We start from the raw sequence: 16,560 nt of genomic DNA, 5'->3' as shown, positions 1-16,560 counted from the left end.
CTGCCTCTGGAGTGCTGGGATTGTAGGCGTGCTCCACCACCACCCAGAATCACACTCGTTTCTGATAGAACCCCTTCTGCAGAGTTGGCATTCCCAAATCTGACGGGCACCACTGTAAGCCACACCATGACCTATGCCTCCCTGTACCGAGGTGACTGGGGTGCCCAAGTCCTCTGGCAAAGCCTAGAAGACTAAGCCAGCAAGAAGAGCCATCATTGGCCTTCCACTGAAGGTGGAGGAGCCGCCAAAGCCCCTCCCTCTATCTCTCCCCGATGCTGCTATCTGGACTCAGGAAGGTTAAGCGCTGCCCTTCCTAAGTCTCAGGCTGCTCCGAAAGCCTCCTGGGGCCTGACGGGTTGGGGTTCCCAGTATTGCCTTGGCAAGGAGGAGGGAACCAACCAGAAAACTCGATTATTCCAGGGAATTGACTCTGACAACGACGGTAGTGGCTTGGAGGCTGGGGATGTTCAGGGGCAGAGGTGAGGGGAAACGGGGAGACAGGAAGGAAGGGAGGTCAAAGGAGGGAAATAGGTGGGAAAAGCCTGCTCCCTGACCCCTCAGAGATTCTAGTGCTGGGCCTTGGGGATGCTAGGGAGTTGAGAGAGGAGACGGAAGTATCAAGGAGAAGAGGAGTCGATGGTTCAGAGGCCCACCCGTGACCTATCAGAAAGATCTCACACGGGCTACCCCATACTCTGGGACAGGCTGTTCTGAGCTGAGCAGGCCATGGTGTATGTAGTTCACAGCAGTGCAGGCCAAAATTGTGGACACTAATTGAGGAAGTAATTCAATAGGCAAGAAAGGGCTTTGTCCTCTGAGGGGTCGGGTTCTCTTAAACTGAATTCTTCATCTTTGTATCTAAAGCACCACACAGCTTGAGCTCTGAGCCAGTAGGAAGACACATCTCCTCTCCTCTCCCTCCGTACTGAAGATTGCAAACACACCTTCCCACCACTTAGAGAGGGAATAGACCCAGAGAGTACTCCAGGTGTGCCCTGAGAAGCTCAAGGCTCAGAGTGGCTATCTACTCTAAATAACACAACTTAAGAGTACTTTGAGTATCAGTTAGTTGGTTTTTGTAACCAAAATCCACATACCGATAGGCAATATATTGATAGGAACATAGTTGAGTGTAGCGAATTTGAAGTTAACAGTCTGGGTTCAAATCCTGACTTGACCTTGGACAAGTGGTTTAACCTCATGGGACCTTTCTTCTTCGGCTGTGAGAGACGTATCTGACTTCTGTAAAGCCTGTATTCTTAGGTTCCCCTTGGAAGGATGCTTCAGGGATGTGATGGGGTAAGGCCCACTGGACACTTGGCAAAGCACCTGGCACATGTGATCACATGTCAGTATGAGCCACCCTTTCCATGTCACCATGGGCTCTAGGGCACTCCAGACCGGGCAGTAAATGTTCTACCTGGTACTTAGCTGGTGGCCTTTGTGTAAGTAACTTCCCCAAAGCATTAGAGAATGGAGCCAGATGCCTATCTTGACGCAGACGCCCTGTTGCCCAGACAATTTCAGATATTAACATTTTGGGGTGGGGGCATGGTCAGTGGTAAAGCGTATGCCTAACATGCACAAGGCTCTGGGTTCAAACCCCAGCACCAGACACCCACACAAATAGGCTGTTCATGCTCTCTGTAGACATGAAAGTCACGGTGGGCACCCAGGAAATGCTCTTTGGATGAAATCACTGACTAAAATCCCAGGAGAAGCAGCTCCATGTGGAGATTAAAGGAGAAGAAATGCGAGGGTGGATGGAGAGGGGCAGACAGACAGACAGGCTAGGAAACGCACTTATTGGAAATGTTGCTGAGCTAGGAGCTGAGGCTCAGGAACAGCTGGAACTGGCTAGACCCAGCCCAAGAATGTCTTCTCCCCTTCCTCTCCAGCACTCAGCAGGAGCAGCTGTGGGCAGCCAGCAGGCTCCAAATAGCTGTCCTAGCAGCAGGTCAGCTGCGCGAAGCCCCGAAATAGCTGCAACTTGAGACGTAGAGCATGCAGCACATGGCAGAGGCAAAGGGCCTCTGGGTGAGCTAACATGGAGCTGGGCACAGCCGTGTCCAGCCCCCAAATCAAGAGAACACATTGGGACTCTCCCAGGATGAGGTAACCTGGAGCCACAAGCCATGGACGGCTCCACATTTGGAAGCAACAAGTTATGTAATCAGCTGCCCGCTTGGGAGGGGTTAGTGATGGAGGCAGAGGTGGCACAAGATCTTCAAAAGAGCCGCTCAGCCAGGTGGTGGTGGCACCGACCTTTAATCCCAGCACTCGGGAAGCAGAGGCAGGCAGATCTCTGTGAGTTTGAGGCCAACCTGGTCTACAGAACAAGGTCCAGGACAGGTTCCAAAAGCTACACAGAGAAACCCTGTCTCAAGGGGAAAAAACGCTGTTCAGCCACTGCACTTCATGTCCCTTGGTGCCTGCCAATTCTGGGGCGTAGCATTGGCTCTGGACCAGAGCAGAAGGGCAGAGCTGTTACTACCATTGTGTACTGAGCCATAGGCAGAAGAAGGGGCCTGGACCTGGGTCCTGGCAATCAACAGGCAGCTAGTTTAGGCTTAGAGGCAGGAAGAATCCAAATTAGACTCACTTGCAAGAGTCTTAGCATCTCCAATTGGATAGGAGCTCAAAGAAAGTGAAGGGGTAGGCAACCCACGGACCCCTGCCATCTTCTCACTCAGCCTTGCCTAAAACGCCCCCAGGGAAAGCTCATTACCTCAAAACCCTCCCAGCCCCTGTGTCTGTAGAACTCCAGCTGTTGAAAAATAACTCTTCTTGGGTGGGGCACATAGCTCACTTGGTAGGGTGCTTGCCTAGAATACAGAAAGACCTGGGTTTGATATTCAACACCTAACCAGCCAGGCGCCTATGGTATACACATCTGTAATCCCAGAACTTTGGAGGCAGGGGCAGAAGCATCAGAAGTTCAAAGTCACCCATCCTCAACCACATGGTAAATCTGAAGCCAGCCTGGGCTCCGTGAAACCTGTCTTGAAAACAAAAGCTTTCCTGGTTTGGATTCTTTTTTTTTTTTTTTTTTTTTTTTTTTTTTTTTTTTTTTTTTTTTGGTTTTTCGAGACAGGGTTTCTCTGTAGCTTTGAAGCCTATCCTGGAACTAGCTCTTGTAGACCAGGCTGGTCTCGAACTCACAGAGATCTGCCTGCCTCTGCCTCCTGAGTGCTGGGATTAAAGGCGTGCGCCACCACCGCCCGGCTCCTGGTTTGGATTCTTATGTGGTAGACTGTTCCCCCGGGCCCCCTGAATCTCTTTGTGATAAATGTCACCTTGAGGGTAAAGCTCTCCCACCCAAGCTGACAAGGACTTGCCCAGGCAGCAAGATGGGCAGCCGGTGAAAGGCACATCCAATGTCATATTGCTGGCAAGTTCGTGGAAATCCACCTGAGCTAGGCCATGGGTTACGGTGGCTGGTGGTGAGCGCTAAGGGCCAGCTTAGCCTAGCTAGCAGCACAGGGTCTTGGCACTGGCTTAGGGGCCTCTTTTGAAGCTGGGCCACCACCAGCCCAGACTCTTGTTTGTTTGGATTCTCACATCCGCAGCGCTGGGTGATCTTTTAGCGTGGGGTTGCAGCAGCCAGCCCCCGTTTGGAAGGTGCTGCCAGCACATTTACTGTCTCCATAAACATCCTCCTGCGGGTCTACTTCTGACCCAGATGGGAGAAGGAGCCATTGAGGGAGGCAGTACACAGCTCAGATGAGCCAACCCTCTGGGCAGTACCCTGAAAACCACACTGGCCTCCACCCTTTCCCTTTGAACTCAGCTATGAGCAGCCCAGAAGAAACAAACATGTTCCTGAGGCCTCTGAGGGAAGTGTAGACTGGCCCAGCATCACTTGAAGTCCTTGGTTGAATCATGGAGTCAGAGGTTCCGAGAATCATTTTATGTAGTGGCTGTCAAACTTTTGTTTTGTTTGCTTGGTTTTGGTTGGTTATTAACTTTGGTCATATGTTTTCAGTTTTTGAGACAGAATTTTGTATCTCAGGCTGGCCTGGAACTCACAGTGATACTCCTACCTCAGCCTTCTAATGGCTAGAATGACAGGTGTGAGCCACCACACCCACCCCAAGTGTTCATCTTTAAAGTAGGAGTACCTCTGTTTCAGTACCACCAGAAATTGTAGCTGAAGTCTGGCAGGGGCACCACGTCCATCTCCCTATGTCTCTGTACTTTGCTGTCTCAGAGATGTCCTATGGAGCCCGAGGGTTCCAAAGAACCCCACTGGAGAATCACAGGTCTCATTCCAGATCTTAGACTGCATGGTTGTCCTTCATGACAGAAGACATGCATGGAGTTTTCTATTTGGTGATGGTGACCAGGCAAATATGGCAAATTGGGTATTCTTTTTTAACCTAAAGACAAGACCAGTTCTCACATCGTAGACACTTTCCTATATCCGGGAGCCTCTGCAGATACTGGTGAGCTAAGTGGGGCATGGATAATTATGCCCAAGTAATCCAGAGGCCAAGGCAAGAGACACTGGGAACTGCCCACAACTTGCAAGCCGCTGGGTCAGGTCTTAATTTGGTGGCTCTCTCCTGCTTCTGAAATGAGGGCCTGGTCCCCAGTTCTTCAGGACCCAGCTCCTCCCTCCCCTCAGATCCCACTATGACCTTCTCACCCCTTCAGGTCTTACCAAGGCCCCTAGAACCACATCTGCAGCCAATGAGACACTAGGTGGCAATGTAGCGTTGCCTTTTCTGTAGGTGACAGACAATCCAGGTTTGATAATCCATGGACATGATCTCATGCTGCCCAAGCTAGTCTGCTCTAGGACAGGAGAGCCAGATGAAGCTCTTGAGAATCTGAGGACGTTGGGCAGTCAGACCTGCCCTCTATACTGAATCACATACCCTGAGACCCCATTACCTCTTTCTTGGTCCAACATTGCAGTAACTCTTGGTAACCTCTACCCAACATGAATAGATGATCTTTCCCGCCTTGAGGTCTCATATGCCCTGTTCTAGACAAAACAGATCCTGGGTGATTACCTAGAGGTAGGCATTCAGACTTAAGTGGGACTTACAGCTAGAGAAGCCGGAAGGCAATGCAGCCTAGGCTCCAGGTTCAAATAAGCCACTACCTGCTCCACGACAAGCTGCAAGTCATTAGACCTCTCTGTAAAATACATGTAACCCTTTCCTGTGCACAAGAGGTGCACAGCACCTTAGAAAACAGGACAATGAACCATGCAACCCACTGGAACCTGTATGGGCCCCAGGCATTCAGGGGAGGGTGTATCAGTGGAAGGGAAGGCGGGAAAGAAGCTAAGATGGAGCAGTGGAGGGTTTCATGCCTGGGTCTTGTCACAGTTGGCAAGACCTGAAGTAAGAAGAAAAAGGGAATGCCTGGAAGAGTCTCTGCAGAAGGAACAGTAAGATTTGGGGAGAGGGGGGCACTGGATGTAGCCCAGGTTGGCTTTATGTAGCCCAGGCTGGAATCAGACTCAGTATGTATCTGAACATGACTTCATCCTCCTGCCTCTGCTTCCCATGTCTGTCCACCACCATATCTAGTCAAATTATTCTTTTTAGGGAAAACTGTCAAAGAGGGAGAAACCCTCATCAGCACAGCATCCCCAGTGTCTACTCTATCTCTGGACTGGTACAGGCTTCTTAAACTACAGTTGCCTCTGGATCCCAGCTGCTAAGGCTAAGCATAAACATTGGTTAAGCCAGGGAAGCAGCAAGGTCACCCAGCTGACAGCGGAGCTCTCAGCCATGGGCGGCACACACTCAGCACACCTGGGACAGTTACAGCCCTAGGGCCTTGTCTTGGGGATTGAGGAGGCTCTTGGTGCAGGGCTGCAAAGCTGGGCCACTGGAGGAGCAGCCCCTAGAATCTGGATCTCACCCAAAGCCACCTGTGTCTTTATGAGTAACACCCCCAGCAGGTAGGTGAGGCTTTCCACCCAGACCTAGAAGTATGCTATGGGAAGAGGGTTAAGAGGGTAAGAACCATGGCAAGCCCCCACTTCCAGCCCTCAGACTGCCACCACCACTCCAATGCGGCACCAGGTCTGGTCACACTGACCTCATGTCCAGATTGACTGTGGGTTCCAAATTCCAGACCCTCCCCACCCCACCTTGGGCCTGGCATGCCTCTGCTGTCAGCCATGGTTTCTCCTATTAAATACTCAGACAACACCAGAGCCACTGGGGCATTTAACTCGAAGCTTCCCCCCCTCTCTCTGTCCTCCTCTCTCTGTCTCTGTCTCTCTCTATGTGTCTGTGGGCCTGTGTGTGTCTGTCTGTGTGTGTGTGCATGTGTGCGTGTGTGCATGTGTGTGCCCAGTTGTGTACAACCCTCATGGCCACAAGCTGCCTGCTGCCTTTCTTCTTCACACTCCCTTCCAGAACAGGACTTCCCTCTTGGCTCATTCCCCACTCTGTGCCAGTGCGCACCCATTTATGGCTAAATTGCTCTTCAGCCACTCCATTCTCTTCACCAACTTGGATTTCGTTTCCCACAGACGTCCTCCAGGATTGTTCTCAGCGGCACCCTGCAGTTAACACTTCAGACCACACTTAATTGCAGAATCAGATTTGGGCCACTTCATAGCTGTGTTATGGCATGTCCCACTTCACAGCTGTGATATGGCATGTCCCACTTCATAGCTATATGGCATGTCCCCCTTCATAGCTGTGTTATGGCATGTTCCACATCATAGCTGTGATATGGCACATCCGACGTCATAGCTATGATATGGCACATCCCACGTCATAGCTATGATATGGCACATCCCATGTCATAGCTGTAGTATGGCATGTCCCCCTTCATAGCTGTGATATGGCATGTCCCCCTTCATAGCTGTGTTATGGCATGTCCCCCTTCATAGCTGTGTTATGGCATGTCCCACGTCATAGCTGTGATATGGCATGTCCCTTGGCACAAAACTCAACAAGTGTTAGGAGCTGGGTTTTCAATTCTCCCATTGCTCTCCTTCCTCCGCACATAGCCCAGGCAGTGGAAGGCACAGCATGAGGTCCAGGACACCTTGTAAGTGGAGTCAGGGCTCACCAGCCTTTTGCAAGATCATGGCTGCTCTTTCCAATGCTTTCTTTTTGGGACACAGTCTCATGTAGTCCAGGCTAGCCTTGAACACACAATACTCCTGCTCAACCTCCTCAATGCTGAAGTTACAGGCCTGTGTTCCACACCAAGTTGAGAAGCAAGGAGACCACGAGAAACTGGGATCGGACTTTATCTGTTCTAGCATTAATCACCCCATAAAAGCTGTGTTTATTTGGTTGCTGGCAGGCCTTTCTTCCTGGAGGTACGAAGCTGTTATTCTTGGAGATACCATCCTAGGTCTGGACCAGGGCACCCGCAGGAAAGAGGGTGAGCTACTGCGCTCTGGCACATGGGGACACGGCCTGGAAGGCCCGGAGTCAGCCTGCTGACTGTATCTGGACTACAGTGAAGGAGAGTTAAGTCCCCAGCCTCTAAATTGTCTACTTCTTCAGGGACACTGCCCATCCATCTATGGGCTGGCTCAAATAGCGAATGTGTGCCCACATACTACACATGGTGAACCAAGAACTTGAGTACGTTTGTGCTCTGAACACCAGACAGGACGGGTGGGGGCTTTGGTTCCGCACACCAAGCTGGAGTGGCCAGGGGAACCTGGAGGAGTTTCTAATGGTTGAATAATCTTTGGTCAAATTATCACCCCAAGAGAGACAGACTGGCCCCAAGGAAGGGGACAACTTTGCTAGGAGAACGAGCGAGCTGCTAGGGGGGACAACAAAAGATCCAGATATGCTGGGCATGGTGGAGCCTAACACGTGGATCCGTGCCTTTGCCCCATCCTCTCCTTCTCTCAATCCATCTTCTTCCCTCACCTTCCTCCCCATCTCTACCCCCGGCCCCCATCTCTCTTGTTTTCTGCACACACACAAATCAATTTAGGAGATGCAAAATGGAGAGCTATTTTAATCTGCTGATTGACTTCAGAGGCCATAATCCCTGTTTGAAAATGCCAGGGACTGCAGTGATTTATGCCGGGACAAGAGTTACAGGCCTCGGCCTCACAGAGAAGGCAGAGTAGCCTGCAGCAGCTCCAAGGGCAGCTGAACTGCTCCGGACAAACCCATGTATAGTCACAGAAGGGGTGGGGGTCAGGCTGGGCTGGACAGCCTGGGCCCCAGTGCCAGCACGAGGCCCTGCTGACTCTCCTCCAGTCTCCACCCTATCTCCCTCAGTATCCTGGAGGTCGGAGGCCCCATGGCACTAGGCACACCCCCTTGTCCCCACCTGTCCAGTCTCCTAGAATGGGTAAGGCCCAGCTTGAGCCTCCCAAGAAACCTCTCGCGATTCTACCACCACAGACCTGAGCCTCCTTTGCCTTCCTGCCTCCTTCTATGAGGAAACCCGCCGGAAACCCGCCGGAGGGCCGTGGGAAAGACTGCTTTTATGGTGGAACTCTGTGTTCAGACCCAGCTCAGCCACATCCCTACATGGGCAGGCCAGGCCTTCCACAGACCTCAGTCTTCTCCCTGCCAAATGGGGATGGAAAACACCCTCCTAGGTTAAGTGAGCTAACGATGGAAGCCTCCCGGCAGATGAAAGGGATGCTATGACCACAGAGGTTAGCAATTTACATCCAGGTTGTAAGTTGATTGAGTCCTGGTGTCTCCTTTGCCTCCCTAACTGCCCAGAGAGCCCAGGGCTGTCTGAGCATAGGGCTGGTCTCCTTCAGCCCCACCCACCTGTTCTGACATTTCCCAGCACTTCCTTGCAGCCAGCCCCCACTCTTCCCTCCCATGCTACAACCTAAACCCAGCAGGGTTAGATAGTCTCTAGAGCAGTGGTTTTCAGCTTTCCTAATGCTGCAGACCCTTGAATACAGTAGCTGTGTTGTGGGGACCCCCCGACCATAAAATTATTTTCACTGCTATTTTATAACTGTAAATTTGCTATTATGAATTGTAATGAAAATATCTGCATGTTCTGACCGTCTTAAGTGGCACCTGTGAAAGAGTCTTCCAACACCCCCAAAGGGGTCATGAACCACAGAGAGAGAACTACTCTCTAAAGGTCGCTGGCAGGGTAGGACCTGGGTTCCTTCCGCAAAGAAACTCCTGTCCTATGGGGAAGCAGACACAAGGATGGACTGAGGCTCCCAGAGACTACAGAGCTGTAGTGAGAACAGAATAGAGAAATTCTACCCAGAGGTCTCTCAGGAAGGAGGCAGCCTCCAAACTGAGCCTTTAGACAAGAGTGGGAACTGTCAGGAAAGTCACTCTTGGCAGACCTGGTGGCGCAGGCTTGTAATCTCAGCTACTTGGGAGGCCAATGCAGGAAAATGGCAAGCTCACAGCCAGCCTGGGAGACCCAGTGAGATCCTGTCTCAAAATGCAGAGTTCAAAGCTCCCATTCAGTGTAGAGCACTCGCCTTGCATGCTGGAGGCCCTGGGTCCAGCTCTCAGTCCAGGGGGAGCAGGCAGAGGAGTATTCTTAGTATTGCTTAGGGAGGACGGAGTGTTACTCCCACTCCCCGTACAACAAGATGGTGACTTTCTCAGGAGCAATAAGTCACTCACTCTCTGCCCTCCGCCGGGCAGCGGGGACCTGGGTAAGACACTTCAGAGCAGATGGTTGAAGCTGGACTGGATGAGCGGCCTGGGGCTCAGGTTTAAGCTCTGGAATTCTGCTGCCTTACAGTGTGAGGCCCCGGGGCCACCAGAGCAGCAGGAAGGGGCTCGTGTGCACCGTGGGTTAAGCAATTGCCCTCCACATGATAAGCAGGGTGACTGGCAGCCACTACCATGCATCCGCCAACCCTCACTTGGACATCCTTTGAGACTTCCGAAGTCTGCACCACAGTTATGATTGCCGCCCCCCAGTGTACTGGGGCCAACTACCTGGTGCAGGCACCCTTGCGCTGGACCGGGATTCGGCCCAGATCTGTCTTGCTAGCTAAGGCACATAATTTCTGGCAGGTGGAAGCCCTCAGGTGCAGCCAGTACATAGAGGAAGCGGAGGAGGCCGGCCAGCCAGCCAGCCCGGATGCCCTTCTTCGGTAGCTGCCACCAGGAATAGCCTGTTTGGGGCTCTCAACGTGTCAGCATGAATGCGGGAACACTTTTATTGACTTGAAAAACAGAAAGTTCCCAAACTGTTAGTTAACAAAAACAGCCTCCTGATGTTTGGAGCTGAACCCGGGCTCCCAGTGATTATTCACATCGCTCTCTCTACTTTCCCAGCATTTTTTTTTAAAACTCAAGTCAAAGTGCTCGGAAAACATCCACAATTTCTAGGCTTAGAAGGCAGAAAGGGAAACAGGAACGGGTTTTAAACCCCCTTTGTGGCATTTCTCTCTTCAAGAGAAAGGGAGTAGAGATGGGGACAGACGTGGCAAGTGTTGTCTCCGCTACCCAGGATAGTGTGGTGATCAGCCACTTTAACTCTTCCCAGGACTGTCTTCTAGATGAGGAAGCTGTTTGGATGTAGAGTTTACACGTCTGCAAGCACAGACTTGAATATACATGTATGCATATATCAATCAAGCTAGGAAGACGGGCGGGGCTATATTCCCCTCCATCACCAGCTCCTTATGTGACCCTATGCAGTCTGAGGCCTCTGGCAATCCTGACAGATGCCATGACCAGGAAGCCTATCCCTTGGTGATTCACCTCATCTTCTGATGTTCCCCTAGTAGCTCCTATGGGCTGTTTGTCCTTCCCCTCCCCATGCAAGGCCTAAGATAAGCTGAGGGGTCTGAAGCGCCCACCCCCAGTGCCTCCTGCTTCCCTCTCCCATACACTTAGCATCTTTGCAGAAAGGCCCTAGGGTAAGGATGGAGCCCATGTGCCAGGACAGCTGTAGGCCAGGGTCAAACTTGGTGAGGATGGAGCCCAGGTGCCAGGACAGCTGTAGACCAGGGTTGGACTTGGTGAGGATGGAGCCCAGGTGCCAGGACAGCTGTAGGCCAGGATGTAGTTTGGGGCTGGGCAGACCCAGTGTGGAGAACTGGTTGTACCACCCATCCGTGAAGGACTCAACATCCCTGAATATGAGTCTCCTCAAAGAAAGTCCCAGGGTGGCTGTGCTTCGTACCTACGCCTCCACTGACGATGGTTACTGAAAGCAACATTAACCTCACCAGGGCAGGGACAGGGCTGCTATTTCTGGTGGTGAAAGTTGTGTATAACTCAGAAGGCACTCTGAGGACGGGGTTCATGGGTCATAATCTCACTAAGCTTCACTTGCCACAGCTGTGGCCAGCGGGGGGACACCACAGTGCATAGAAAGCCTTAGAGTTGTTCTGGGCCACTAAGGCTCCGTGCAGCCCCCGTGACTCACGGGAACGAAGGTCAGTCCCAGCACCTAACTCTGAAGGGTTTGTCCTGCAACTAATGAAGCAGAGGGATGGCACTCACCAAGCAGCTGGACACCCCGTGTGAGGCCGTAGACATCCACCAGGGCCCAGAGCGGGTCAGCTGTTCGGACCCCATTGAAGAAAAGCATGGCGACTGAGTCATTGATGCGGTAGAAGACGCGGCCCTTCTTGTCCACCCAGAAGGCAATGATGTTGCCCTCGTTGGCAAACTCTTCGGGCAAAGCTTTGGCCCAGAAGCCACTCTGAGACACCAGGTCAGGACAGGCGTACTTGGGCAGCGAGTCGGGGTGGATGCGGGAAGGGTCCTTGCTGGTGAAGCCAAGTCGCAGGGCCCCGCTCCAGCAACATTGCTTCTTGGTGATCTGGCCACAGGGAGTGGGGACCCTCAGCCTAGCCTCTCCCCCATGGTCAGATGACCAAGGGGGGAGGGGTGGGCTCACTATAGACCACCCTCAGCCAACTCTTAGGAGTGTCCGACAGCCAGAAAACTTGCAATGTAGCTTATTCCCACCCAACCCCCACCCCAGGGGGCCTTCCTACAGCTTGGTGAAAGCCACTCCCACGGAGTCTGCGGAGTCTTATCACCCAGGAAGACTAGGAAAGGAGTGAGGATGAGGGAAGAAAAAAGGAGAGGGGGCAGGCTGCTGGTAGCGGAACAGCAAGCAGGCCAAAGAGGTCAAAGGCAGGGGTCGGGGGTGCCCACCTTCAGCCTGACTTGCTCGTAGATGAGCACTGGGCGGTTACTGAAGGTGATGGCGTTGCAGAAGCTGGCTTGCCTCTTGACGGCCTTGTGGCTGAGGTCCATGAGGATCTGGGAGCCCTTAGTGTGGGGGTGGAAGAGCAGCGGTATGGCCGGGAGCCCCCCGGCGGACAGCACAGGCGGACAGTGCTTCTGCTTGGGATGGCATCGGTGAGAGGTGACTGGGAAGGAGCCCCCGATGGAGTCTGCAAAGGAATAGGCCATAGCCTCAGAGAACGCAGTGGGACCAAGAGCCTTGCCAGGGCCGAGGAAGAAAGAGAGACCACCCACTGGCCAGCGTGTCCGCCTTCTCCAGCACAGCCAGCTGTAACCGCCATCCTTCCCTCCACTGGTGGTTTTCCCAGCCACCACCTTCTGCTGCAGTGGTTCTCAGCCTGTGGGCCATGACCCCTTTGGGGTCGCGTATCAGATATTTACATTATGATTCATGACAGTAGCAAAACTACAGTTATGGAGTAGCAACGAAAATAATTTCATGGTTGGGGGTCAGCACAGCATGCGGAGCTATACTCAGGGGTCTCAGCATTAGGAAGACCGAGAACCCACTGGGCTGCTAGGTTCTTGGCCATCCACCACCTCCATCCTCTCCTCCCCTCCAGCATCAGCTGCGATGGCCCGTCACCCTGTCCAACACAACTGGCTGTCACTCTCAGCATCTTCTCTGTCACTCCTCATCTTATACATGACACTCATCACTTACGAAATACCAAGTTCTGTCCTTGGCACTGAACACACATAACACACACGTGGCTTTGTCCTGAAGTCAACAGTCCTTCCCAGGACATGGACATTGATGGAAATCACCATACAAAATGACACACAGTGGTCACTGCCCAGAGAACCACCAGGAAACTTGCTCCTCAGGGGCTCGGCTGGTGAGGCAGGGTTATGGCAAAAAGCATGGTACTTTCTTCCTTCCTGGTAAACAACTCAGTGGGACAGAGGGCAGGACAGGCTTGGGGGCAGAGCAAGCGCTTTACAGATGTGTGGCTGGCAGCCAGGAGACAAATAGGAACAGTCAGTACTGCAGGAAAAGGTACCTGGTGGCTTCTCTGGCACTCATTGGCTGAGCGATACTTCCCTCTCTGGGATACTGGTTGACCTGTGCCTCAGGATCAGCAGCTGAGTGGCATCCTTACATGGTACCCTTTCTTCCTCAGCTCCCCGTGCCCCACCAGTCTTACAGAAAATGAAGCCTGCCCATCTGGTCATCTTAAGCAAAGAGCCATGACAACAGAGGAAGGTGGAGGGACGCTTGCACCTATGACAGGGCTTCTGGGGTGTCTCGGATTTTAGTCCTTATAGCACAGCAACTTACTAATGCAGCAAGACGCAGTTAGCAGCAGGCCTGCATGGACCCCTCCACTCTCTCAGTAGGGGAGGAAGAGGAGGGAAACAGGGAGGGGAGAGGAATGGGAGCCCTAGGGGCCCCAAAGGCCAAGCCTGTCAGGACACTTTGGTTTGTGTCACTTCACATCTCGGCTTGCTTCTCATGAGGGCCCCAGACGCCAAGCTCCGTGACCTAGCACCAGCTGTGACCATGCACTTTTCTAGAGCACATTCTAGTGTGCCAGGCCGGAGGGGTGGGGCAGTATGAGAAAGGCTGGCTCTGCTCTCTCCAGGAAAACAAGACGTTCTAGAACTGGTCAGAGATGCAGGGCTTCTGGCAGCCATCAGGCCACAAGGGCTGGAATATCTCAGGAGTCCCAGAGAGTTGGGTAGTGTAAAGGGTGAGCGGTCATCTCAGGAACGGTAGTGCAGAGGGTGTGAGGTCATCCCAGGAGGGGAATTCTGGGTAGTGTGGAAGGCAGAAGGTCATCTCAGGAAGGGAAGTCTGGATAGTGTGGAGGGTGGGAGGGCATCCCAGGTAAAGGGAAGAGGAAGCAGTAGTTTTAGGCACCCTGACTGGAAGGGGCACCCAGCTGGTCTCAGACATTCTTCTTGCTTGAATCTTAGTTTCCTGCTACTGGAGCTGGAGAAACAGCTCAGTAGCTAAGAGCACTCAGTAGCAAGCATGAGAACCCAAGTTCAAATCCCTAGTGATCACATAGAAAGCCAGGCATGGCTGCACTAGTGTCTGTAACCCCAGTGCTGTGTGGGATGGAGACAGGATTGCTGAGGCTTGTGTCTCAAGGAATAAGGCAGAGAGTGACAGGCCAGAACATGCATCCTCTGGCTCCAGCTACATGCAATCCTTCACACACACACACACACACACACACACACGCACACTCACACACACACACAGGTATAGCCCTCACTCGATGCTGGGACACAGGCAGTCCCACGTGAAAACAGGTTGGCAGCTGCCGGAGGGAACAGCCTCCGTACAACGGTACAGTTAGACTTCAGGGTGTTCCCCCAAGAGAAACGAGAACACGGCTGTGATCCGCACATGGTATAAAAGCAGCTTGATTCATGGCCAGCCCCAAACCACTCGTATGTATGCCTCTGCCGGAGAAGGGGCGAGGGCAGTGGGTGTGTCCGTGCAGTGATGGCGGCTCTGAGGAAGAACTCACCTACGACGTGGACTGCATCTCAGTGACAGTGGAGAGGCTCAAGTTTGTGGGGTCAGAGTTTGGGGTGAGGGAAGAGACTTGACTACGTAGAAGTCTGAAGGAAGTGCTTATGTTGACAGAAACATTCTGTCTTAATAACGACAGTGGTCCAAGGATGATTTTTATTGAGCAGACATTAGACTTCAGCAAGGGGCTGAGGCTGGGGAGATATCCCTCGGGTAAGAGCGCTTCTTGCACAAGCGAGAAGACTTGAGTTCAGCACCCACATAACAAGCTAAGCATAGTTGTGATGGCACCTGTAACCCCAGCACTCAGGAGAGGAATAGAGACAGGAGGATAGCTGGGACTTGCTAGCGGCCAGTGAGAGACCCTGTCTCAGGAGAGCAAAACATTTTATGTCCTTCTCTGGTCTCTAGCAAAACTTTGTGCATATACTACACACACATACACCACACACAACACACACACACAACACACACCACACACACACAACACACACACAACACACACACACCACATACACACACCACATACATACCACACACACACCACAGACACACACCACACACACACCACAGACACACAACCGCACACATACCACACACACACAACACACACCACACACACACACCACATACACACTACATACACACACCACACACACCACATACACACCACACACACATCACACTCACCACACACATCACACTCACCACACACATCACACTCACCACACACACATCACACACATCTCACACTCACCACACCACCTCACACACCACACACCACCACACCCCACCCCACACACATCACACTCACCACACACATCACTCACCACACACACATCACACTCACCACACATCACACTCACCACACACACCACACACATCACACACATCACACACACATACTCACCACACACACATCACACTCACCACACCCCCATCACACTCACCCACACCTCACACTCCCCACACTCACCACACACATCACACACACCACACTCACCACACACACCACACACATCACACACCACGCACACTAGACTCACCACACACACATCACACACACATCACACACATCCACACACAACATACCACACCACACACACCCACACACATCACACACTCACCACACACATCACACTCACCATCACCCCCACCACACACACATCACACTCACCACACCATCACACTCACCACCCACACATCACACTCACCACACACATCACTCACCACCCACCACACACATCACACTCACCAACAACTACAAGCCACCACACAACTCACACAACACAACCACACACATCCATCCACAAACCCAATACAGCACACCCACACCCACACAACAACCCTCACACTCACTCCCCACACACACATCACACTCCCCACACCCCCACACACACCCCACACACCCCCCACACCCACACACTCACCACACACACCACCCCACAACACATCACACCCCCCCCCCCACAACACACCACACACATCACACATGAAATAGAGTGGAGGAAATACCAGCGAGATCTTCTGATGATGGCAATGGGAAAGTAGAATTTCCAGCCACTGAAGTCCCCCATTACTTGGTCCCAGGAAGGGCTCATAAGAATTTAGACTACCTCACAGGAGGTCCCCACGCCAAGGTGGGCTAACACTCTAACCTTAACCACAAGTCCCCTTCAACTGTGAGGTGAAATGGGTGCTGCTCTGTCCTGGTGGGTGGAGACGAGGCACTCCGGCAGCTTCCGTGCTGGGAGTGTGAAGCCTTTGGTCCTCCCCTCCTGTCCACACTGTGGTTCCGTCACTGAGCGACCCCCACATGCTATTCTCAAGGTGGCTGTGTGGTCACCACACGGAGCCACCTCTTTTGGTCTACTGGCCATCTTCTCCCTGTAAACCACCAGCTGC

General features: G+C 52.6%; 1 protein-coding gene across 1 annotated transcript in view; it reads right to left on the bottom strand.

The window, feature by feature from the left end:
- Nucleotides 1-16,560, bottom strand: part of Neurl1 (neuralized E3 ubiquitin protein ligase 1) — an 81,491-nt gene that overhangs the window by 7,481 nt on the left and 57,450 nt on the right. The window contains exons 2-3 of the mRNA XM_038313600.1: nt 12,075-12,316; nt 11,412-11,733 (exon numbers count right to left, since the gene is read on the bottom strand). Of these exons, the coding sequence (XP_038169528.1) occupies nt 11,412-11,733; nt 12,075-12,316 (564 nt within the window). The remainder of the gene's footprint in view (nt 1-11,411; nt 11,734-12,074; nt 12,317-16,560) is intronic.

The sequence above is a fragment of the Arvicola amphibius genome, chromosome 1 (assembly GCF_903992535.2).
Source record: "Arvicola amphibius chromosome 1, mArvAmp1.2, whole genome shotgun sequence".
In the NCBI taxonomy this organism is placed as follows: Eukaryota; Metazoa; Chordata; class Mammalia; order Rodentia; family Cricetidae; genus Arvicola; species Arvicola amphibius.
This window is presented reverse-complemented; position numbering and strand designations above follow the sequence as displayed.